Here is a 25,440-nt window from a genome sequence, read left to right as displayed (position 1 = left end):
GTATGTACACAGTGACTGCACCAGCAGAATAGTGAGTGCAGCTCTGGAGTATAATACAGAATGTAACTCAGGATCAGTAATGGCTGGTTTGTATCATGATTGGTCGGGGAGTTTCGATACACCAGTCTAGCTGTGGTTTTCCTGGGATTTCTCAGCCATACATGGGGGATGTATGTTGTTGCTGCTCAGCGACGTCAGACATACATGTCAATAACACAGAATGTTCTGGAGAAGTTTTTATTTCCGTATCATTATTTTCCGCGCTGTCGCTCGGCCTCGGGGGTCTCTCCTGTTGTGCCGCTCCCACCTTGTATTCTGTTTGTGATTTGAATACAGATTTGTAGAAGAATCCGTCGCTCTAAGTCCTGGAATGAGAACGTAGAACACTGATCTGATATAAGGAAGAAGAGGACGTTTTGTATAAATGGTTCCCAGCAGCAGCACTGGTCGCCTCCATCACCCTGCAGCTGACCTTTGTGCGTTTGCCGTTGGGGTGTGGGGTCTCTCACCTGTTCCCTGGCTCTTTCTCTCGGTGCACCCTGATATAGAAGTTCCCCTCCTGGTTGGCGTCATATGTGGCCGGTACAATGACGTATTCTCCTGGGGTCAGAGATGCCCTCATTGTCACCCCGCGGCTGTTCTGTGCTGTGCCAGTGTCCGCCACCGGGCGGCTCCTCGTGAAGAATCCGCGATCAAGATGTGGACGGGGAACCTGGAACATGGATCGGGCTGTCAGATTATTCTGGGCAGTTTCACTCCTCACACCCTACAGTGCCCCATCACCCCGGCAATAGTCCGCCATCATAGCAGATACACTATGGAGACGAGAGCGATGGACCTGCGGCAGGAGGGTTCAGGTCCTTCAGTTACTCGATCGTCTGGCCCTTTCCTCCGAACCCAATCGCAGAGAAAGAAGGTACCTGTTTCTTCTGGATCTACTCTGACAAATTTTGACTGTACAGGTGTCACTTTTGTGTCGTTTAAAGCTTGCACAACCTCAATGCCGTTCAATATGAATGCCGCATCGCCGCCGTGCAGTGTGAATGCCGCCTCTCCGCCGTGCAGTGTGAATGCCGCCTCTGCGCCGTGCAGTGTGAATGCCGCCTCTCCGCCATACAGTGTGAAGGCCGCTTCTCCGCCGTGCAGTGTGAATGCCGCCTCTCTGCCGTGTAGTGTGAATGCCGCCTTTGTGCCGTGCAGTATGAATGCCGCCTCTCCGCCGTGCAGTGTGAATGCCGCCTCTGCGCCGTGCAGTGTGAATGCCGCCTCTCCGCCATACAGTGTGAAGGCCGCTTCTCCGCCGTGCAGTGTGAATGCCGCCTCTCCGCCATACAGTGTGAAGGCCGCTTCTCCGCCGTGCAGTGTGAATGCCGCCTCTCTGCCGTGCAGTGTGAATGCCGCCTCTCCGCCATGCAGTGTGAATGCCGCCTCTCCGCCGTGCAGTGTGAATGCCACCTCTGCGCCGTGCAGTGTGAATGCCGCCTCTCCGCCGTGCAGTGTGAATGCCGCCTCTCCGCCGTGCAGTAAATGCCACCTCTGCGCAGTGCAGTGTGAATGCCGCCTCTCCGCCATGCAGTGTGTACGCCTCTTTGAAGGCTTGTGAACTACAGAGATCCAGGTGTGATCTATCTATTGCCCCTATGTCCATGTTTGTATGATGCGCCGCCCTGGTGGTGTGAGGTGACCGGTGATCCCGCTGCAGATTCTCACCAGCTCTTCAGGAACCTAAGAATGAAAAAAACAAACTATTAGTTGCCAACAAGAAGAAGAGCAGCCGACATTAAGTGCAGCTCCAGGATGTCATGGAGGCTGCAGTCTAGTCCGATGTCAGTGATTCAGGTGCTGCAGCAGCTCTCGGGCGGCGGGCCCTAGAACACGGGGCCCCAGGCCACACACATCCTGCTCTTGAACTCCACATTTGGGATATTTTGGATGGTTTGTGGATGACCTGTTATCACAGATTATCCTATACATCGGTATCAGTGGTTGGTACTCGCCCTGTACAGGTGACACGTCAGGTGGAGTTTCGCGGCTCTTCTGTCCGTCTGCAGCAGCTCAGCTAACACCATCCAGCGCTCCTCATTCCCCGGCTCACTGACTGACTCCTCCTCCTGGTCTGAGGTGACGCCCAAGCGGAACCGGAATTGTGGGTTGGTGAAGAAAGATTCTAAATAATTGGAATTCGGGTTGTTAGTGGCTGTGGTGGGTGACACTGGAGGGTCTCTGCACAGCATAGCCCTGATTACTGCCCCAGTCATAGCAGATGTTTACATAAATCAGCAGTACTGTGAACACAAGAAACTGAAATACATGCAGCCAACACCCCCTCCTTGGGCTCAGGATGTATGTAAATGTCCACGTACCTTTACAGCCGCAAAAATCAATAAATGAGACAGAAGACGGGGGGATGCAGCTGCAGCTTCTCTCCAAGAGAATCGTGTTGTCAGCGGGGAGGAGGGGGATGCAGCTGCAGCTTTTCTCTATGAGATCTGTGCTATCAGTGGGGAGGAGGGGGATGCAGCTACAGATTCTCTCTGTAAGATCAGTGCTGTCAGTGGGGAGGAGGGGGATGCAGCTACAGATTCTGTAAGATCCATGCTGTCAGTGGGGAGGAGGGGGATGCAGCTACAGATTCTCTCTTTAAGATCCATGCTGTCAGTTGGGAGGAGCGGGATGCAGCTACAGATTCTCTCTGTAAGATCAGTGCTGTCAGTGGGGAGGAGGGGGATGCAGCTGCAGATTCTCTCTGTAAGATCCATGCTGTCAGTGGGGAGGAGGAGAATGCAGCTACATATTCTCTCTGTAAGATCAGTGCTTGTCAGTGGGGAGGAGGGGGATGCAGCTGCAGCTTTTCTCTAGGAGATCTGTGCTATCAGTGGGGAGGAGGGGGATGCAGCTACAGATTCTGTAAGATCCATGCTGTCAGTGGGGAGGAGGGGGATGCAGCTGCAGATTCTCTCTTTAAGATCCATGCTGTCAGTGGGGAGGAGGGGGAAGCAGCTGCAGATTCTCTCTTTAAGATCCATGATGTCAGTGGGGAGGAGGGGGATGCAGCTACAGATTCTCTCTGTAAGATCAGTGCTGTCAGTGGGGAGGAGGGGGATGCAGCTGCAGATTCTCTCTGTAAGATCCATGCTGTCAGTGGGGAGGAGGGGGATGCAGCTGCAGATTTTCTCTATAAGATCCATGCTGTCAGTGGGGAGGAGGGAGATGCAGCTGCAGCTTCTCTGTAAGATCCATGCTGTCAGTGGGGAGGAGGGGGATGCATCTGCATATTCTCTCTGTAAGATCTGTGCTGTCAGTGGGGAGGGGGGTGCAGCTGCAGGTTCTCTGTAAGATCCATAGGAGCAAATTTATCACAACTGTCTAATAATCTGCCTTCATTACTCACAGCATCCAATCACAGGGCAGCTTACATTTTACCAACGCAGTTTAACAAGTAAAGCTTCTCTGTGATTGGTTGCTGCAAGCAGGTTTTATTTGACCGTTTTGATGACTGAGGACCATTGTGTCGGTGTGCACAGTGTTGTACTTACTCAGTCTGCGTCCTCCTCCTGCATTGATCCCACGCTCCCAGCGGCCCGAAACTTCAGTGATCTTGTACTGAGATGAGTGCTGGTGTTCACAAATGACGATCCATGAAAAGAGACTGCAGAAATCCTCACAGAGCATCCTGCAAAGAGAGACAGCGGGGTCATCCAGAGCGCAGAAAGACAGCGGGGTCAGGCAGTGTACAGAGAGACAGCAGGGTCACCCAGAGCGCAGAGAGAAAGTTGGGGTCATCCAGAGTGCAGAGAGATGGCAGGGTCAGGCAGTATACAGAGAGACAGCTGGGTCATCCAGAGCGTAGAGAGACAGCGGGGTCAGGCAGTGTACAGAGAGACAGCGGGGTCAGCCAGAGCACGGAGAAAGTCGTCGGGGTCATCCAGAGCGCAGAGAGATAGCAGGGTCAGGCAGTGTATAGAAATACAGCGGGGTCAGCAAGTGTACAGAGAAGTGGCGGCGTCATCCAAAGCACAGAGAAAGGTGGCGGGGTCAGACAGAGCACAGAACCGGGCGACGGGGTCAGCCTGAGGGCAGAGAAAGGCGACGGGGTCAGCCTGAGGGCAGAGAAAGCCGACAGAGTCAGCCTGAGGGCAGAGAGAGACGGCGAGTCAGCCTGAGGGCAGAGAGAGGCTGCAGGTCAGCCTGAGGGCAGAGAGAGGTGACGGGGTCAGCCTGAGGGCAGAAAGAGGAGGTGGGGTCAGCTCAGAATGAGAGGCGAGGGGGTCAGTCAGAGGGCAGAGAGAAGAAGCGGGGTCAGCCTGAGAACAGAGAGAGGCGGCGGGGTCAGCCTAAGGGCAGAGAGAGGCGGCGGGTCAGCCTGAGGACAGGGAGAGGTGACGGGGTCTTTGAGAGAGGTGACGTGTCAGCCTGAGGGCAGAGAGAGGTGACGTGTCAGCCTGAGGGCAGAGAGAGGAGGTGGGGTCAGCTCATAATGAGAGGCAATGGGGTCAGTCGAGGGCAGAGAGAAGAAGCGGAGTCAGCCTGAGGACAGAGAGAGGCGGCGAGATCAGCCTGAGGGCAGAGAGAGGAAGTGGGGTCAGCTCAGAATGAGAGGCGATGGGGTCAGTCAGAGGGCAGAGAGAAGCGGGGTCAGCCTGAGGGCAGAGAGAGGTGGCGGGGTCAGCCTGAGGGCAGAGAGAGGAGGTGGGGTCAGCTCAGAATGAGAGGCGATGGGGTCAGTCAGAGGGCAGAGAGAAGCGTGGTCAGCCTGAGGGCAGAGAGAGGAGGCGGGGTCAGCCTGAGGGCAGAAAGAGGCAGTGGGGTCAGCCTGAGGGCAGAAAGAGGCGATGAGGTCAGCCTAGAATGAGAGGTGGCGGGGTCAGCCTGAGGGCAGGAAGAGGCGGCGGATTCATCCTGAGGGCAGAAAGAGGCAGTGGGGTCCGCCTGAGGGCAGAAAGAGGCGACGGGTCAGCCTAGAATGAGAGGCGGCGGGGTCAGCCTGAGGGCAGAGAGAAGAAGCGGGGTCAGCCTGAGGACAGAGAGAGGCGGCAGGGTCAGCCTGAGGGCAGAGAGAGGCGGCGGGTCAGCCTGAGGGCAGAGAGAGGTGACGGGGTCAGCCTGAGGGCAGAGAGAGGAGGTGGGGTCAGCTCAGAATGAGAGGCGACGGGGTCAGTCAGAGGGCAGAGAGAAGAAGCGGGGTCAGCCTGAGGACAGAGAGAGGCGGTGAGGTTAGCCTGAGGGCAGAAAGAGGCGACGGGTCAGCCTAGAATGAGAGGCGGCGGGGTCAGCCTGAGGGCAGAAAGAGGCGGTGGGGTCAGCCTGAGGGCAGGAAGAGGCAGCGCGGGTCAGCCCAGAATGAGAGGCGGTGGACTCAGCCTGAAGGCAGAGAGAGGCGACGGGGTCAGCCTGAGGGCAGAAAGAGGCGGTGGGGTCAGCCCAGAATGAGAGGCGGCGGAGTCAGCCTGAAGGCAGAGAGAGGCGACGGGGTCAGCCTGAGGGCAGAAAGAGGCGGTGGGGTCAGCCCAGAATGAGAGGCGACGGGGTCAGCCTGAAGGCAGAGAGAGGCGACGGGGTCAGCCTGAGGGCAGGAAGAGGCGGTGGGGTCAGCCCAGAATGAGAGGCGGCGGAGTCAGCCTGAAGGCAGAGAGAGGCGACAGGGTCAGCCCAGAATGAGAGGCAGCGGGGTCAGCCCAGAATGAGAGGCAGTAGGGTCAGCCCAGAATGAGAGGCGGCGGGGTCAGTCACATATCAGAAAGGCCACAGGAGAGAAGACATCATGGGCAGAGAAGACCATAGGCGCTGGGGTCTGTGCAGATGTTCATGTTTTTTGGCAGACATAGTGGGTACGTGGACGTCCCTTATTGTGTGGTCTCCATGGAGCCATTAGTGTCTCTGTGACCCAGGACCGTTCTCTGGTTTCGGTATTGGATTCACATAATGGGAATGCTATATGGCCACAGCTGTGGAGGGTAGTGGCTTTGAAAGATGGTGGCTACAGGGTCTTACAGAGGGGCAGGACGAACTGCCTCAGGCTGTCGCAGGCTGTGCTAAAGACGTGCTTTGGAGACCCTTGGCGGGACAGGATGTGCAGCCTACAAAATTGTTAGCCCAATCCAACCTGGTGGGATCACCTGTAGAGTCGGGATTTCAATGTGACGGACTCCGCTGTTACTTCGTCACCTGTAATTCGATGAATCAATGTCTGGCTGCGCGGAGCCCCTCTTATGTGTATCAGTGAAACTTATCTATCTCGAGTGCAGACATTTCAGGGCAGATTGTGGGCAACCACCATGTAGTCACCTTCTGAGCTCAGCCCTTCTGCACACCCCATATTACAGCATATGGACGTGCCCGGAGCCCCCTTCATACGAGATAAATGTCTTTACCAGAACTCGCCATCTTCTTTCTGGAGGTTCAGCGCTTTCCGCTCTACGTCTGACACTGAACTCCACTCCTGGGATCTGCAAGGGAATCACAAGACACAATGACTCGATCAAAGCAAAGTAAGACCTCCCCCGCAGAAGCACCACAGGAATGGAGGAGCTTCAGCCCTCTCCAGGTCCAACCCATGAGGAGGATTGGACACCTGTAAGCGATCATCTCCTGCCCCGATCCTCCGCTGTAACATGAGCTTGCTCACACTCACTTGTCGCTCCAGGGACCGTTATACTCGGTGAAGCCCCAGGGATTCCTCAGCCTGATGAGTGTGACCTCCTCGGAGCTGAGCTTCACCTGGACGGAGAATTGGTAAAAAGTGGTGAGGATGATGGGAGTCAGATCCTGTGTCATCATCCAGTGTTATTGTATGACACGTGGGGCCAGAAATAAACCCAATCACCTGCTCATGGTAACACAAAACCCATTCTTAATTAAAATAAAGACACAAAACCTCAAGTTGGAAATCAATGGCCGTGGTGTTTATTTAGGTTGACATGAAATAAATTAATTGAATATTACCAATAAATATCTTAATAAATAAATACCAAGAATTTAATAAATTAATTAAATAACACCAATAAATAACTGAAACAATCCACCCAATAGTTGGGCGATTTTACCCTCAAATAAACAACCACGACAAGGAAAGGAACACAACAAAATAGGGAGGGCGGGCGGGATCTTCTCTCTTCATAAACGATATGAGGAAAACTGAGGTAAACCTGCCTATTTATAGACAAGATTTTTCCCGGTCTTTTACAGCTGACCAATGAGAAGGCATAAAAAGAGCGCCAACAAAAAACCCAGAAATAACCAGCTCGTGTTACCACAGCTTTACTCATTACTCATTTAACCCTAAAAATTCATAACAGAAACCAACCAATATAACAGCAAAGTGATAATTAAACTAATAAATGGAAAATAAACTGTAGGGTCTGTGTTCCCATGAGACCTCCCCGCATACTTGGCTTCAGGGGAGGGCTTCCAGTCTCTAGGAAAACCCCATATTCCAGATGGCGGATCCCCCCTAATCATCATCTTCTTTCTGGGTGAGGGGTGTGGGCAGCAGGTGACCCCTGGTGTATTGTGTCATGGTTGCACTTACCTCCTTGGCTCCTAGAACTGAGTACGCGTGTCCCAACACCAAGCCCTCCTCATCCACACGTCCAACGTCAGCGGGATCTAAAACCTTCCAGGGGACAGGGACTTAGTGTAGAATCTGAGCTCAGTGCTTTACTCAGGATGGACAGTGGAGGACGCTACTCACCTGGATATAGCAGGCCATGAGGGCCTTTCTGCTCTCTGCCTCTGTGACCATCTCCCAAACCTCCTCCGATGGGTATCTGCTCAGACTCACATTCTCTGCTATTCCCCCAGTGAAATCTTCCAGTGTCTCAGCGATGGTTCCACCCTGCAGCGCAGAGTAGCCTCCGCACACCCTGAGAGGACACACATGGAGGGGATGAGGGGTCTAGATGTATCGCAACCCCCGCAGTTCAGATACATGTGAGGGACGTGATACAGAGAGAACCTGGCGCACTACAAGTCTCAGTGGCTTTAGAGTGGAGCTCTGGGTGAGCGATGGACATACTTGGCGTAGGCTTTCTCCAGCAGCGCACTCCATAGTTCCGCTTGAGAGTCGCTCTTCGTGTACACAAGTCGACCTTTTTTGGTTGGGAGTTTGTCGTCAATCACCACATCAAACCATTGACCAAACTGCCACAACTGCAGAGACGAGGGGGAGATCATCAGTATGTCTACCAGATGAACCCACACCCCCTGCTCCGACCACATCCCAGTGTGCGCCCCCTGCTCCGACCACATCCCAGTGTGCGCCCCCTGCTCCGACCACATCCCAGTGTGCACCGCCTGCTCCGACCACATCCCAGTGTGCACCGCCTGCTCCGACCACATCCCAGTGTGCACCACCTGCTCCGACCACATCCCAGTGTGCGCCCCCTGCTCCAACCACATCCCAGTGTGCACCGCCTGCTCCGACCACATCCCAGTGTGCACCGCCTGCTCCGACCACATCCCAGTGTGCACCGCCTGCTCCGACCACATCACAGTGTGCGCCCCCTGCTCCGACCACATCCCAGTGTGCGCCCCCTGCTCTGACCAAATTCCAGTGTGCACTGCCTGCTCCGAACACATCCCAGTGTGCACCGCCTGCTCCGACCACATCCCGGTGTGCACCGCCTGCTCCGACTACATCCCAGTGTATGCTCCCTGCTCCGACCACATCGCAGTGTGCGCCCCCTGCTCCGACCACATCCCAGTGTGCGCCGGCTACTCCGACCACATCCCAGTGTGCACCGCCTGCTCCGACCACATCCCAGTGTGCGCCCCCTGCTCCGACCACCTCCCAGTGTGCACCCCCTGCTCCAACCACATCCCAGTGTGCACCCCCTGCTACAACCACATCCCAGGGTGCACCGCCTGCTCTGACCACATCCCAGTGTGCGCCCCCTGCTCCAACTACATCCCAGTGTGCACCGCCTGCTCCGACCACATCTCAGTGTGCGCCCCCTGCTCCGACCACATCCCAGTGTGCGCCCCCTGCTCCGACCACATCCCAGTGTGCACCGCCTGCTCCGACCACATCCCAGTGTGCGCCCCCTGCTCCGACCACATCCCGGTGTGCACCGCCTGCTCTGACCACATCCCAGTGTGCGCCCCCTGCTCTGACCACATCCCAGTGTGCGCCCCCTGCTCCGACCACATCCCAGTGTGTGCCCCCTGCTCCAACCACATCCCAGTGTGCACCACCTGCTCCAACCACATCCCGGTGTGCACCGCATGCTCCGTCCACATCCCAGTGTATGCCCCCTGCTCCGACCACATCCCTGTGTGCACTGCTTGCTACAACCACATCCCAGTGTGCACCACATGCTCCGTCCACATCCCAGTGTGCACTGCTTGCTACAACTACATCTCAGTATGCACCGCCTGCTCCGATCTCATCCCAGTGTGAGCCCCCTGCTGCGACCACATCCGAGTTTACAGCCTCTACTCTGTCCACATCCCGACACTCCCTTCATCATCTACATCAGGACCTCATTTTTGTTTGTCAGTTGATGGGACACCTCTCCCCACCTTAAAATGGAATATTCCACAGTAACCATCACTGGGACTGAAGCTCTGATCAGTAGGGACCACTCGGGAGAACAGAGAGGGGTGGAGTGTGAGAGATGAGATAGTGGAGAGGAGCCAGCAGTCACCTAGGGGAAAAAAGAGACGTAAGACCAGGCAATACAAGTGTCCTCCAGCGAGTTCCTGCTCTGAACATCCACTGGACTCTCCAATTATTACTAAGATTTCATTTCATGCCCACATCCAGGGTCAGACTGGGAATGGGCCCGCAAGAGGATATTATACTGAGGGGTCCCTGGCAACTGCACAGAGCAAGTAACAGGTCACTAAACAAACAAAAAAAAATTATAGAGGCCGGCGGCTTAGATAGAGGTAGAGGCCGGCAGTGATAGAGGCCAGTGGTGACAGAGGTAGAGGCCAGCGGTGATAGAGGTAAAGGATGGTGGTGATAGAGGTAGAGGCCGGCGGTGATAGAGGTAAAGGATGGTGGTGATAGAGGTAGAGGCCGGCGGTGATACGGGTAAAGGCCGGCGGTGATAGAGGTAGAGGTCGGCGGTGATAGAAGTAGAGGTCGGCGGTGATAGAGGCCAGCGTTTATAGAGGTTGAGGCAGTGGTATTAGAGGCCAATGGTGAAAGAGCCCAAGGGTCGTAGAGACCGGCGGTGATAGAGGCCAATGGTGATAGAGGTAGAGGCTGGCGGTGATGGAGGCCAGCGGTGGTAAAGGTAGAGGCCGGCAGTAATAGAGGCCAGCGGGTTATAGAGGTAGAGGCCGGCGGTGATAGAGGCTGGTGGTGATAGAGGTAGAGGCTGGCGGTGATAGAAGCCAGTGGTGATGGAGGTAGAGGCAGGCGGTGATAGAGGCCAATGGTGATAGAGGCCTGCAGTAATAAAGGTAGAGACCAGCAGTGGTAGAGGCCAGCGGTGATAGAGGTAGAGGCCGGCAGTGATAGAGGCTGGTGGTGATAGAGGTAGAGGCTTGCGGTGATAGAGGCCAGTGGTGATAGAGGCCAGTGGTGATAGAGGTAGAGGCCGGTGGTGATAGAGGCCAGTGGTGATAGAGGTAGAGGCCAGTGGTGATAGAGGTAGAGGCCAGTGGTGATAGAGGTAGAGGCCGGCGGTGATAGAGGCCAATGGTGATGGAGGTAGAGGCAGGCGGTGATAGAGGCCAGCAGTGATAGAGGCCTGCAGTAATAAAGGTAGAGGCCAGCAGTGGTAGAGGCCAGCGGTGATAGAGGTAGAGGCCGGCGGTGATAGATGCTGGTGGTGATAGAGGCCAGTGGTGATAGAGGTCAATGGTGATGGAGGTAGAGGCCGGCGGTGATAGAGGCCAATGGTGATAGAGGTAGAGGCCGGCGGTGATAGAGGCCTGCAGTAAATAAAGGTAGAGGCCAGCAGTGATAGAGGCCAATGGTGATAGAGGCCAGTGGTGATCGAGGCTGGCAGTTGTCGGTTTTATTACACTGTCACCTTGCTACTGCTGACATATGAGTCTTGCAGCTAGGGACCATTATGATGTTGGGGTCAGCAGAGGACCACCCCCTTGTCTAACATTGGAGGGTTTGGACACTTCTCCAGCACAGTGACACCTGTGAATGGACGGTCCCCTCCTCTCCGCTCAGCCTTATGGCTCGGTATGGTGACGCTGCAGCTCGGGCTGCCCTCCGCTTACCTAGATCCCCCTGGCAGACGTCCGTGCTGCTGAATCCACTCTCAATGAATTTGGGGTTGGAGAAAAGATCCTGCAGAATAAAAAGGAACAGATCAAAATGTGCGGCATCTCGAGGTCCTGCTCCACATCCAGGAGCTCCAGGTTCCCACACCGCCCCGGAATTATCTGCTGATAACAGCTCACTATTGGGGGTCACAGCAGCGAGACCCTGGGATCAGATTATTTCTGGGGGGTCCGTTTCACAAACAGGGTTTGTAAAAAGAGGAAAATCCTCCAAACTTACCGGGGGTCTCTTCCACTCAACGTTGGGATCAGGAACGTTTCGGGGAAAAGCAGGGTCGTCAAATAGTTGTCCCTTCTCCAAGCAGAGAGTGCGAAGAGTCCGGTAATCCTGCGCGGCCCACATGGTGGCAGAGATAGATGGGATTACGGCGGACGCCTTCCTGGAATCTGCTTGTTCTGCCGTTGGACGGCCCGTCAGCTCTTATACCTGCCGATCGCTATCTACGCCCTTTCTCTATGTATTCAGAGATAAAGTGTCACGGATATTCCCTCCTCGCGGTGTAGAAGGATTATGTTGTGGTTGTTGGAGCCAGGGCAGAGGTGTGACGGGCAGCGCAGTTCCCACACCTCAGGGGGCGCTGTGATTGGTGGGCGCTGACGCTGCTCATATAGGGGGGTATGTGACACTGGTCACAGCGGGGGGCCGGCGCTGTAGGGCCAAGTGCAGACACGGCTTTTCTAGCGGAAACCGCTGCAGGGAATGTTCCTCGTTTGGGAAATATTGGAGACGTTTTTATTTTCTGCCTCTTTGAAGCCTTTTGATTGGACGGTGACTATTTTGGAGAGATTTTACGCTCCAGAGAATTTTTTTCTCGTTCTTCAAAACCTCTTCAGAAGGAAAAAAAAACAACAACTCATCAGATCAACAGCAAAGTGTATAATCCGCATCATTGTGCATGATTTTGTATTGGGTCCAGAAGAATAATCGAGTGACTGTAACTTGCCTGATGTTTGCAGACTGGGAGTCACTGGGAGTGGAGACCGTTCCCTGAAGGGCAGCGCGTGGTCGCCCGGTCTGGACATGTGCTGCCCCTCGTGGATGGAGCAGGTGGGACACAATCTCCGTGCTTTGGCAATTCAGGTTTTCATTCACTGTGTTAATTTTGAACAATTTTGTAAGAAATTTTTAAGAGTTTTAGAAGTTTTTTTTTTTCTTTTTCCTAAGTGGTTTTATTTTTTTCAATCTTCTGATTGGACGGCACTTAGTTTGGAGCGGATTTCACCAGTAGCCGCTTCCTATAACCGACCTGCACTTTCTTTTTCCCAAAAACCATTTATCAAAACAAAGTGAAGAAAAAAACACGACGAGGAGGGCCAACAGCCCGAAACACCGTATCTGCGAATTGAGATACTGATTTGGCTTTAATCCTAAGTCATATTGCACAACTCGTTAAAGAGTTGATTGTGACTTGTAGGATCGCTACTTCCAACAGGTGGCGCTATAGAGTTAAGTCCTCTTTTTCTCAGAAGAGACAATTTTCATAAGAAAAAAACAAAAACTCAAAAGACCTAGGTTATCTGACCAGCAAGAAATGGTCAACAGAAAGGATTGCTTACAAGCATGTTTTTTTTCAGTGATATTTCAGGCAGTTTTTGGAGTAGAAACGCTAAAAAAACCCTTTGTGGGCCGATGTCCCAATAGTTCACCTGTCATGGGGTCCTTAGTAGAAGCAGGGGAACGTTGCTGGTGGTCAGCGAGCGCTCATCCCAGGCGCTATCTGCAGTTGGTTTCACATTTATATAAATTGTTTATTGGTTTTATTCAGTGGCGTAACTTAAGACTGATGGGCCCCGGTGCAAGATTAGACCAGGCCCCCCATCCTGGTATACTATATACAGGGGCTTCTCACAAAATTCATCATCAAAATGTTATTTCAGTTCTTCTATACAAAAAGTGAATCTCATATTTTATAGTCATTACACACAGAGTGATTGATTTCACATGAAATAAATTAACTTTTTGATGAGATTCTAATTGTGAGAAGCCCCTGTATAAGTCCCTAATCTGGTCCATGGCCCCCGTTCTGCCGCTGTTCTGCATGGAAAAAAAAATAAACAATTCTACTCACCTTCCCTCCGCTTCCCCGCCGCACGGCGTCCATCCTCTTCTGAAGCCGTCAGCTGACTTCAGCGTTCAAGCGACGGGAGCGTGTGACATCACTGCCACGCGCCTCCAGACACGCCAACTTCAGCTGCTGGCCTCTGATTGGCTGGCAGAGTGTATTGATACACACGGCCCCGACGGGTCTATGCACCGCAATACACTTTAGGCCGCCGTCACACTTGCGAGTTTTACGGACCTAAGAGCGCAGAAACTACGTCCGTAAAACTCGCAAAAAATACGGCACAATTATTCTCTATGCCCCTGCTCCTATCTGCCGTATTTTACTGATCAGTATTATACGGCTTTCTACGGCCGTAGAAAATCGCAGCATGCTGCGTTTGTCACCGTATTGCGCAAATAAAACGCCAATGAAAGTCTATGGAAGCCCCAAAAATACGGATTACACACGGACCAGCAGTGTGACTTGCGAGAAATACGCAGCGCTGTTAGAGAGAAAAGCCGGCAATTCAGTGCGGTGTACAATCACACTGACAGCTTACAGTAGAATAGGTAGAATAAATATGTACACATAGAATAGGGAGATATATATATATATATGTCAGTGAGACACATATATGTATATATATTCTTACTTCATACAGCCGCGATATAGCAAAAAGCCGGTAATTCAATTACCGGCTTTTGCTTTCTCCTTCCTAAAACCCGACATGATTTGAGACCTGGTTTACATACAGTAAACCATCTCATATCACCATTTTTTTTGCAGATTCCACACTACTAATGTCAGTAGTGTGTATCTGCAAAATTTGGCCGTTCTAGCTCTTAAAATAAAGGGTTAAATGGCGGAAAAAATTGGCGTGGGCTCCCGCGCAATTTTCTCCGCCAGAGTAGTAAAGCCAGTGACTGAGGGCAGATATTAATAGCCTGGAGAGGGTCCACGGTTATTGGCCCCCCCCTGGCTAAAAACATCTGCCCCCAGCCACCCCAGAAAAGGCACATCTGGAAGATGCGCCTATTCTGGCACTTGGCCACTCTCTTCCCATTCCCGTGTAGCGGTGGGATATGGGGTAATGAAGGGTTAATGCCACCTTGCTATTGTAAGGTGACATTAAGCCTAATTAATAAGGGAGAGGCGTCAATTATGACACCTATCCATTATTAATCCAATTGAATGAAAGGGTTAAAAAAAAAACACACATTATTAAAAATTATTTTAATGAAATAAAAACAAAGGTTGTTGTAATATTTTATTTAACGCCCAATCCAATCACTGAAGACCCTCGTTCTGGAAAAGAAAAAACATAATAAACCAACAATATACTTACCTTCCGCAGATCTGTAAAGTCCAACGATGTAAATCCTTCTGAAGGGGTTAAAACATTTTGCAGCAAGGAGTTCGCTAATGCAGGCTGCTCCTTGCTGCAAAACCCCGGGGAATGAAGCTAAATATAGGTCAATGATCTATATTTAGCTTCATTTGTGGTGAGGCGCCCTCTGCTGGCTGTTCATAGATCGTGGGAACTTACCTAGAAAGCTCCCAGGCCAATTTTTTCCGCCATTTAACCCTTTATTTTAAGAGCTAGAACGGCCAAATTTTGCAGATACACACTACTAACATTAGTAGTGTGGATTATGCAAAAAAAAAATGGTGATATGAGATGGTTTACTGTATGTAAACCATGTCTCATATCATGTCGGGTTTAGGAAGGAAAAAGCAAAAGCCGGTAATTGAATTACCGGCTTTCTGCTATATCGCGCTGGATGAAGGAATAATATAATGTGTCTACTGACACATATATATATATATATATATATATATGACAGTATATATGTTTTTATTTTTTTTTTAACACATGGATCCCTTGTATAGGCGTATGTTGGTTTGGCAAGCCTGCGATAAAAACACGCAGTACGGCTGCCATACGGATTACATACGGAGGATGCCATGCGCAAAATACGCTGACACACCCTGCCTACGGAGGAGCTACGGACCACTATTTTCGGGACTTTTCAGCATATTACGGCCGTAATATACGGACCGTATTTGCATACGCTGAGTGTGATGCCGGCCTTAGGTGAAGTCACCTCTGCGACTGTGGTCGTTACACCCCTGGTTTTATTACTTTCCTATGAGCTGTAATGCATATGGCCATGATCAGGGTCCTCTGCTCATTTTGTGCCTGCGCTTATTTATTCCGCTATACCTAAGGATTATTCCCACCTTCATAGATGAATATTGTCGGCTAGTACTCGGAATACAAGCAACCCTGCAATTTACGGTTTATTAAAATTTTCAGCCATTCTTGAGATATTAACGCTTTTTTGTTCACAGCTCGTTGCCTTGGAGACCGACCACCGCTGCTAGACAGCAGAACATGTGCAGCGCTTATAGGAGCTTTTCTATTCAGATAGTTTTGTAGCTGTCCGGGATCCTGGAGAGCACTGTTGCCCTTTAATCCCACACAGCTTTAGTGGAGTGCTTACAAGCTAGACTGCAGCAGTGGTCGGTCACCTAGGCAACCAGCTGTAAACAAAAGAAAAAAAAAAGTTAATATCTCAAGAACGGCTGAAAATTTTAGTAAGCAGTAAATTGTGAAAGTGCTTGTTTTTACATGTACTATCCGACAATATCTCCCATCTATGAAAATTGGAATAATCCTTTACAGTGTGAGTGGTAGAATATCCTATGTGTCACTGTTCTCATGACGTGGCTGGACCCTTCTCTCCCCAACACCATCCGTTGGGTGACAGTCGGGAGGTCCCTACGCACATTCACTATCTGCCGATATCAGAGGTCAGCAGACTGTAGTCTAATGTGTACAGGGCCTGAAGGCGCCGTCATTTCTGACTACACAAAATTACGCCCCCGGATAGAGAAAATGAGACCCTGGTTTCTCAGGTCAGGGAATAGTCGGTGATCATTCACTGTTTATGACACAAAATTCAAATAAAAAAAAAACTCAAAAATATTTATTATCCCAAAAAACAGAATTATTAAATTATTGTCATGTGACTCTTTGTGTAACAACGATGGGCGTTTTCTGTGGGTTCCACTGGAAGTCGCTCTCGATCAGGAGAACCATTGCTACTGGTGTTGTGGCTGTAACTGGAGGGGCGGGGGGTGCAGCGGCCTTCAGTCCTCACTCCTTTTTGGTTCCTTGTTTTCTCAGCTGAGCGCGAAATCTGGAGTAAAAGAATAAAGGGTTAAAAATTATTCCAAATTGCTCCCTCTGCTGGTCACTAACAGTACTACCAGGGACACCATCTACTACAGGTGACATCTACTACATTATCTGTAGTCAGAGAGATATCACTGTGGTGTTACATAGGACTGCAGGTGACATCTACTACATTATCTGTAGTCAGAGATATATCACTGTGGTGTTACATAGGACTGCAGGTGACATCTACTACATTATCTGTAGTCAGAGAGATCTCACTGTGGTGTTACATAGGACTGCAGGTGACATCTACTACATTATCCGTAGTCAGAGATATTACTGTGGTGTTACATAGGACTGCAGGTGACATATACTACATTGTAGTCAGAGAGATATTACTGTGGTGTTACATAGGACTGCAAGTGACATCTACTACATTATCTGTAGTCAGAGAGATATTACTGTGGTGTTACATAGGACTGCATGTGACATCTACTACATTATCTGTAGTCAGAGAGATAGCACTGTGGTGTTACATAGGACTGCATGTGACATCTACTACATTATCTGTAGTCAGAGAGATATCACTGTGGTGTTACATAGGACTGCAGGTGACATCTACTACATTATCTGTAGTCAGATATATCACTGTGGTGTTACATAGGACTGCAGGTGACATATACTACATTGTAGTCAGAGAGATATTACTGTGGTGTTACATAGGACTGCAAGTGACATCTACATTATCTGTAGTCAGAGAGATATTACTGTGGTGTTACATAGGACTGCATGTGACATCTACTACATTATCTGTAGTCAGAGAGATAGCACTGTGGTGTTACATAGGACTGCAGGTGACATCTACTACATTATCTGTAGTCAGAGAGATATCACTGTGGTGTTACATAGGACTGCAGGTGACATATACTACATTGTAGTCAGAGAGATATTACTGTGGTGTTACATAGGACTGCAAGTGACATCTACTAGATTATCTGTAGTCAGAGAGATATCACTGTGGTGTTACATAGGACTGCAGGTGACATCTACTACATTATCTGTAGTCAGAGAGATATTACTGTAGTGTTACATAGGACTGCAAGTGACATCTACTACATCGTCTGTAGTCAGAGAGATCACTGTGGTGTTACATAGGACTGCAGGTGACATCTACTACATTATCTGTAGTCAGAGAGATATTACTGTAGTGTTACATAGGACTGCAGGTGACATCTACTACATTATCCGTAGTCAGAGTTATCACTGTCTGCCCAGTGCACCACATAAGTATCACAGAAGTGTGTGGAGCTATGAATTAATCCAGAATGATGCACATAGACTGCACCCTGCCAGCTGCCACCATCACACTCTAATCAGCATGTCCATTTATCTGTTCTCCCTACAGGTACATCCTCCAGCTTTCCACACTGACTTTCCCTACCTCTGCTCCCTGCATCCACTCTGTATGTTTTTCAACTAACCCCTTCTATACCCCAATGTTATTTATGACCTCCTTGCTTAATTTGCCTTGATCATTCTGCCTCTGGTCCACTCTTAATTCTCTGACCAAGATGAGCACAGACCTCTCCCCTCAGCTCCACACCTGAATGCGTTTTCTAGCAATTATATTGCAAACCATATGGCTGTGTGCACACGATGCGGATTAGCTGCGGATCCGCAGCGGATTTTTCCGCGCAGAAACGCTGCAGATCCGCACTGTGATTTACAGTACAATGTAAATCAATGTAAAAAAAAAAAAAAAAGCTGTGCACATGGTGCGGAAAAATCAGTGCGGAATTGCTGCGGATTTAAAAGAAGTGCATGTCACTTCTTTTGTGCGGATCTGCAGCGTTTCTGCGCCCTTCCATAATAGAAATCCACAGAAAACTGCAGAAAATCCGCACAAAATCCGCATCAATTCCGCACAAAAACTGCACTAAATCCGCATAAATACCGCGGCAAATCCGCAGCTGCGGATTCTGCCAGGAGATGCGGATTTTGTGCAGAAAATTCTCCAACACTTTTCCCTACGTGTGCACATAGCCTATGTCTGCAAAGACGTCAGTCTGCCCAGTGCATCATAGAAGTGTGGCGCTATGAATTAATCCAGAACTGAACAGCGGGTAACTGGACACAGTCACTGTAAGCAATGTTTCCATTTGTTTTCACTCTTCCCCTATAATCCTTCACTTTCTACTAACCCCCTAATCTGTAGATTAGATCTGCAGGTGTAGACCTAGTAATGACTTGTCATTAGTGATGAGCGAATATACTCGTTACTCGAGATTTCAGGAGCATGCTCGGGGGTCCTCCGAGTATTTTTTAGTGCTCGGAGATTTAGTTTTTCTTGCCACAGCTGGATGATTTACATCTATTAGCCTGCTTGATTATATGTGGGGATTCCCTAGCAATCAGGCAACCCCCACATGTACTTATGCTGGCTAACAGATGTAAATCATTCAGCTGCGGCAAGAAAAACTAAATCTCAGAGTACTAAAAAATACTCGGAGGACCCCCGAGCATGCTCGGGAAATCTCGAGTAACGAGTATATTCGCTCATCACTACTGGTCATCTCTCCCTCCAAACTCCCCATCCATCTCACCTCCTCCTCAGAACTGTTCCTCTACATACAATCCTCTGTCTCCAAACACAGACAGCCCCCTCATGCCCTCTCCTGCTCCCACCTGCTAACACTTTCTCTGCGCCTTCCTACTACTGGTGATATCTCTCCAAATCCTGGTCCTCCTCGCCACATCCCCACAGTCAGTTCTACCTCCCATCCACGCTCTATCACAAATTTCTGTAACCTCTCTAACCTTATACCCATTCGCCCAGCCCCCGCTTCCCCAGTCCCAGTAACAGGAGCTCTGTGGAACGCTCGCCCTGTCTGCAACAAACTTTCCTACATTCATGATCTTTTCATTACTAACAAAGTTTCCTTCCTCGGCATCATTGAAACCTGGCTCACCCCTTCTGACACAGCCTCCCCTGCTGCACTTTTAAATGGTGGATTCCACCTTTCCCATACCCCCCCTCCCAAAAAGCAAGCATGGTGGAGGAGTTGGTTTTCTCCTGTCAGATAACTGCTCCTTCGCCCAAATTCCACTGCTACCTTCTGTTACCCTTCCTTCCTTTGAGGTGCATTGTGTGCTCATCTACTCCCCTTTAACCTCCAATTGGCTGACATTTACCGCCCCCAGGGCCAGCCAACACCTTCTTCATTTCCTCTCCGCTGACATCCCCACTATGATCATGGGCAACTTCCCCACTGACACTTCTTTCTCAGCAGCCACTAAGCTGCTATCTCTCACTTTCTCATTTGGTCTCACTCAATGGTCTTCTGTAGCCACTCACAAAGATGGCCACACACTGGACCTCATCTTCACCCGCCTCTGCTCCCTATCTAACCTCTCTAACTCACCACTCCCTCTTTCTGACCACAACCTACTCACATTCTCTTCCCTCTCCACTCCATGTCCACAATCCCCACTTTACAAACTTGCACACCTTCGCAGAAATCTTAAACACCTCGATCTACTCTCTCTCTCTGAATCCCTTCTCCCTCTTACAGACATAAATTCCTTACACAATGTGGATGCCGCTGTCGCTTTATATAAAACACAATAGCTGCAGCTCTCGAATCGGTCTGACGCCTCACACATACCAAAGCTCGCAAAATCAACGGACAACTCTGGCACACCAGCCTGACCAAAGAACTGAGACCAGGGTTGATGAGCAGAGATGGAAAAGATCCCACTCCAACGAGCACTTCATCGCATTCAAAAAGTCCCTCACTACTTTCAAGGCCACACTTGCCACAGCTAAACAAACTTACTTCTCATCTCTCATATCCTCTCTGTCTCACAACCATAAACAGCTATTCAACACTTTCAATTCTCTCCTCCGTCCCCCAGCACCTCCTCCCTCCCCACTCATCTCAGCTGAAGACTTTGCCTCATTTTTTCAGCAGAAGATTGATAACATCAGAGAAAGGTTTGTTCTACAACCCCCAGAGCCCTTCCTCCTAACTGCTCAGCCCTTCTCCTCCAAAACCAACTTCTCCAACATTACAGAAGATCGACTCCCCACTCTACTCTCAAGATTGCATCTCGCCACCTGTGCACTTGACCCGATTCCATCCCACTTCATCCCAAACCTCACCACAATCTTCATCCCAACCCTAACCCATCTCTTCAACCTATCACTAACAACTGATGTTTTCCCCTTGCGCTTCAAACACGCCTCAATCACACCTATCCTCAAAAAGCCCTCTCTTGACTCATCCTCTGTATCTAGCTATCGCCCTATATCACTTCTCCCCTATGCCTCAAAACTACTGGAACTGTCCTTCCACCTCTCTTCTTGGTCCTTCTGCGACCGCTTACAATCTGGCTTCCGAACGCATCATTCCACAGAAACTACCCTAACTAAGATCACCCATGACCTACTAACCGCCACAGCCAAGTGACACTACTCTGTCCTCTTCCTCCTGGACCTGTCCTCTGCCTTTGACACAGTGGACCATTCCCTGTTATTAGAGACCCTCTCATCTCTTGGCATCACAGACTTGGCCCTATATTGGATCTCATTATACCTAACGGACCGGACATTCAGCATCTTCCACTCACACACCACCTCCTCACCTCACCCCCTATCTGTCGGAGTCCCGCACGGTTCAGTCCTAGGGCCCCTGCTCTTCGCCATTTACACCTTCAGCCTGGGACAGCTCATAGAATCTCACGGCTTTCAGTATCATCTCTATTCTGACGACTCACAGATTTACATCTCTGGACCAGATATCACCTCCCTACTAACCAGAATCCATCAATGTCTGTCCACTATTTCATCCTTCTTCTTCGTTAGATTTCTAAAACTTAATATGAACAAAACAGAATTCATCATCTTTCCCCCATCTCACTTGACCCCCCCCAACAGAGCTCGCTGTAATCCTTGACTCTGATCTCTCCTTCAAACCACATATCCAAGCCCTTTCCACTTCCTGCTGACTTCAACTCAAAAATATTTCACGGATCCGTACATTCCTCAACCAACAATCTCCAAAAACCCTAGTCCATGCCCTCATCTCCCGCCTTGACTACTGCAACCTCCTGCTCTGTGGCATCCCCTCTAACACTATCACACCCGTCCAATCTATTCCAAACTCTGCTGCCCGACTAATCCACCTGTCCCCCCGCTATTCCCCAGCTTCTCCCCTCTGTCAATCCCTTCACTGGCTCCCCATTACCCAGAGACTCCAGTACAAAACCCTAACCATGACATACAAAGCCATCCACAACCTGTCTCCTCCATACATCTGTGACCTCGTCTCCCGGTACTTACCTACACGCAACCTCCGATCCTCACAAGATCTCCTTCTCTACTCCCCTCTTTTCTCCTCTTCCCACAATCGTATGCAAGATTTCTCTCGCGTATCACCCCTACTCTGGAACCCTCTACCACAACATATCAGACTCTCGCCTACCATCGAAACCTTCAAAAAGAACCTGAAGACCCACCTCTTCCGACAAGCCTACAACCTGCAGTAACCACCGATCGACCAAACCACTCCATGACCAGCTCTATCCTCACCTACTGTATCCTCACCCATCCCTTGTAGATTGTGAGCCCTCGCGGGCAGGGTCCTCTCTCCTCCTGTACCAGTCGTGACTTGTATTGTTTAAGATTATTGTACTTGCTTTTTATTATGTATACCCCTCCTTACATGTAAAGCGCCATGGAATAAATGGCGCTATAATAATAATGATAACTGTTATGTGTGGTGTTACATAGGACTGCAGGTGACATCTACTACGTTATCTGTACTCAAAGTTATCAACTGGACCCGTTGAAGCACATACCGTGCGAAACGGCCGTCGTCCACACTCCACCTCCGCACCCTCTCGCTGACCTGATGTCCTAATGGATGTTTTATACATTTTTCTCCAATAAAGAGCACGATTTCACAGCTTCAAATAATAAGGGTGAGTGCCGCACTGTTTTCTTTTCTTGTTTCATCGTATTTACTCTGGATTGCCTATCAGTGCTGAGCACCGTATACCCAGAACATACGTGCCACCTGCGTATTTTTCGGATGTTCTTTAAGGAGTGTATGTCCATATTGATTTGTGCTTCTCTAGTGCCGTCCATTGCCCATTCTGTGTGTTGGTTGTACTTCCGTCTGTCTGTCTGCAACTTCTGTAACGGAAATCCCGCGTCGCTGATTGGTCTCGCCAGCTGCCTGTCATGGCTGCCACGACCAATCAGCGACGGGCACAGTCCAATTAGTCCCTCACTACTCCCCTGCAGTCAGCGCCCGGCGCCCGCTCCATACTCCCCTCCGGTCACCGCTCACACAGGGTTAATGCCAGCGGTGACGGACTGCGTTATGCCGCGGGTAACGCACTCTGCTACCGCTGCTATTAACCCTGTGTGTCCCCAACTTTTTACTATTGCACCTGCCTATGCAGCATCAAGAGTAAAAATATGTAATGTTACAAATAAAAAAACAAAAAACCTGCTATACTCACCCTCAGTAGTCCGCCAATCCGCTCGCGCCTGCTGCCATCTTCCGTTCCCAGAGATGTATTGCGAAATTACCCAGAAGACTTAGCGGTCTCGCGAGACCGGTGGGCAGCACGGTGGCGCAGTGGTTAGCACTACAGCCTTGCAGCGCTGGGGTCCTGGGTTCTAATCCCACCCAGGACAACATCTGCAAAGAGTTTGTATGTTCTCCCCGTGTTTGCGTGGATTTCCTCCGGGCACTCCGATTTCCTCCCACATTCCAAAGACAAACTGATAGGGATTCTAGATTGTGAGCCCAATCAGGGACAGTGATGATAATGTGTGCAAAACTGCAAAGCGCTGCGGAATATGTTAGCGCTATATAAAAATAAAGATTATTATTATTATTATTCTGCCAGGAGAGGCAGAATCCGCACCAGAAATTCTTAAGCCTAATCCTAATTACGTGTGCACATAGCCTTAGACGCTATGTGGGCTGTGTTATATACTGTGTGGGCTGTGCTATATATTACGTGGACAGTGTTATATACTGCGTGGGCTGTGTAATATACCGCGTGGCTGCTATATACGACCTGGACAGTGTTATATACTGAGTGGGCTGTGCTATATATTACTTGCCCAGTGTTATATACTGCGTGGCCTGTGTTAAATACTACATCGCCTGTGTTATATACTGCGTGACTGCTATATACTGCGTGGCCTGTGTTATATACTACGTGGGCTGTGTTATATACCGTTTGGGCTGTGTTATATACTGCGTGGCCACTGTTATATATTGCGTGGCCTGTATTAACGCATCGGGTATTCTACAATATGTATGTATGTGTTATGAATAGGTAATTCAGAACCACAATGGACCTTGAAGTTCAGAGCACACAAGTGACCTGACAAAAACCACAAAACATAGGACGAGCTCTGAGACGTGGGAACTCTGCTGACCGCAATCCCTAAACCTATCAAACTACACTAGAGGTAGCCGTGGATTGCGCCTAACGCTCCCTATGCAACTCGGCACAGCCTGAGAAACTAGCTAGACCTGAAGATAGAAAAATAAGCCTACCTTGCCTCAGAGAAATTCCCCAAAGGAAAAGGCAGCCCCCCACATATAATGACTGTGAGTAAGATGAAAACACAAACACAGAGATGAAATAGATTTAGCAAAGTGAGGCCCGACTTACTGAATAGACCGAGGATAGGAAAGATAGCTTTGCGGTCAACACAAAAACCTACAAACAACCACGCAGAGGGGCAAAAAGACCCTCCGCACCGACTAACGGTACGGAGGTGCTCCCTCTGCGTCTCAGAGCTTCCAGCAAGCAAGCAAAACCAAAAAAGCAAGCTGGACAGAAAATATAGCAACAAAAGTAACACAAGCAGAACTTAGCTTATGCTGAGCAGACAGGCCACAGGAACGATCCAGGAGGAAGCAAGACCAATACTAGAACATTGACTGGAGGCCAGGATCAAAGCACTAGGTGGAGTTAAATAGAGCAGCACCTAACGACTTAACCTCATCACCTGAGGAAGGAAACTCAGAAGCCGCAGTACCACTCGTGACCACAGGAGGGAGCTTGATCACAGAATTCACAACAGTACCCCCCCTTGAGGAGGGGTCACCGAACCCTCACCAGAGCCCCCAGGCCGACCAGGATGAGCCATATGAAAGGCACGAACAAGATCGGCAGCATGGACATCAGAGGCAAAGACCCAGGAATTATCTTCCTGACCATAACCCTTCCACTTAACCAGATACTGGAGTTTCCGTCTCGAAACACGAGAATCCAAAATCTTCTCCACTATATACTCCAACTCCCCCTCCACCAAAACCGGGGCAGGAGGATCAACAGATGGAACCACAGGCGCCACGTATCTCCGCAACAATGACCTATGGAATACGTTATGGATGGAAAAAGAATCTGGAAGGGTCAAACGAAAAGACACAGAATTAAGAACCTCAGAAATCCTATACGGACCAATGAAACGAGGCTTAAACTTAGGAGAGGAAACCTTCATAGGAATATAACGAGATGACAACCAAACCAAATCCCCAACACGAAGTCGGGGACCCACACAGCGTCTGCGATTAGCGAAACGTTGAGCCTTCTCCTGGGACAATGTCAAATTGTCCACTACATGAGTCCAAATCCGCTGCAACCTGTCCACCACAGTATCCACACCAGGACAGTCCGAAGACTCAACCTGCCCTGAAGAGAAACGAGGATGGAACCCAGAATTGCAGAAAAACGGTGAAACCAAGGTAGCCGAGCTGGCCCGATTATTAAGAGCGAACTCAGCCAACGGCAAAAAGGACACCCAATCATCCTGATCAGCAGAAACAAAACATCTCAGATATGTTTCCAAGGTCTGATTGGTTCGTTCAGTCTGGCCATTTGTCTGAGGATGGAAAGCCGAGGAAAAAGACAAATCAATGCCCATCCTAG

At 50.0% G+C, this 25,440-nt stretch overlaps 2 protein-coding genes across 3 annotated transcripts in view; both read right to left on the bottom strand.

The window, feature by feature from the left end:
• Positions 1-223: 223 nt before the first annotated feature.
• Positions 224-11,738, bottom strand: LOC138661467 (calpain-1 catalytic subunit-like). The gene is made up of 13 exons (XM_069746163.1): positions 11,471-11,738; positions 11,188-11,257; positions 9,520-9,644; positions 8,015-8,148; positions 7,691-7,862; positions 7,529-7,612; positions 6,632-6,717; positions 6,372-6,446; positions 3,537-3,673; positions 1,998-2,167; positions 1,711-1,725; positions 510-712; positions 224-365 (listed from the first exon to the last, which is right to left on the bottom strand). Exons 1-13 carry the CDS (start codon positions 11,591-11,593, stop codon positions 359-361), a joined length of 1,401 nt encoding a protein of 466 aa, XP_069602264.1. The 5' UTR covers positions 11,594-11,738; the 3' UTR covers positions 224-358.
• Positions 11,739-16,269: 4,531 nt separating this feature from the next.
• Positions 16,270-25,440, bottom strand: part of RTN2 (reticulon 2) — a 34,513-nt gene continuing 25,342 nt past the window's right edge. For both annotated transcript variants that reach the window (XM_069746162.1, XM_069746161.1), the window contains exon 10: positions 16,270-16,498. In XM_069746162.1, coding sequence (XP_069602263.1) covers positions 16,456-16,498 — 43 coding nt within the window. In that variant the 3' untranslated portion in view covers positions 16,270-16,455. The remainder of the gene's footprint in view (positions 16,499-25,440) is intronic.

This window comes from Ranitomeya imitator, chromosome 2 (genome assembly GCF_032444005.1).
Source record: "Ranitomeya imitator isolate aRanImi1 chromosome 2, aRanImi1.pri, whole genome shotgun sequence".
In the NCBI taxonomy this organism is placed as follows: Eukaryota; Metazoa; Chordata; class Amphibia; order Anura; family Dendrobatidae; genus Ranitomeya; species Ranitomeya imitator.
This window is presented reverse-complemented; position numbering and strand designations above follow the sequence as displayed.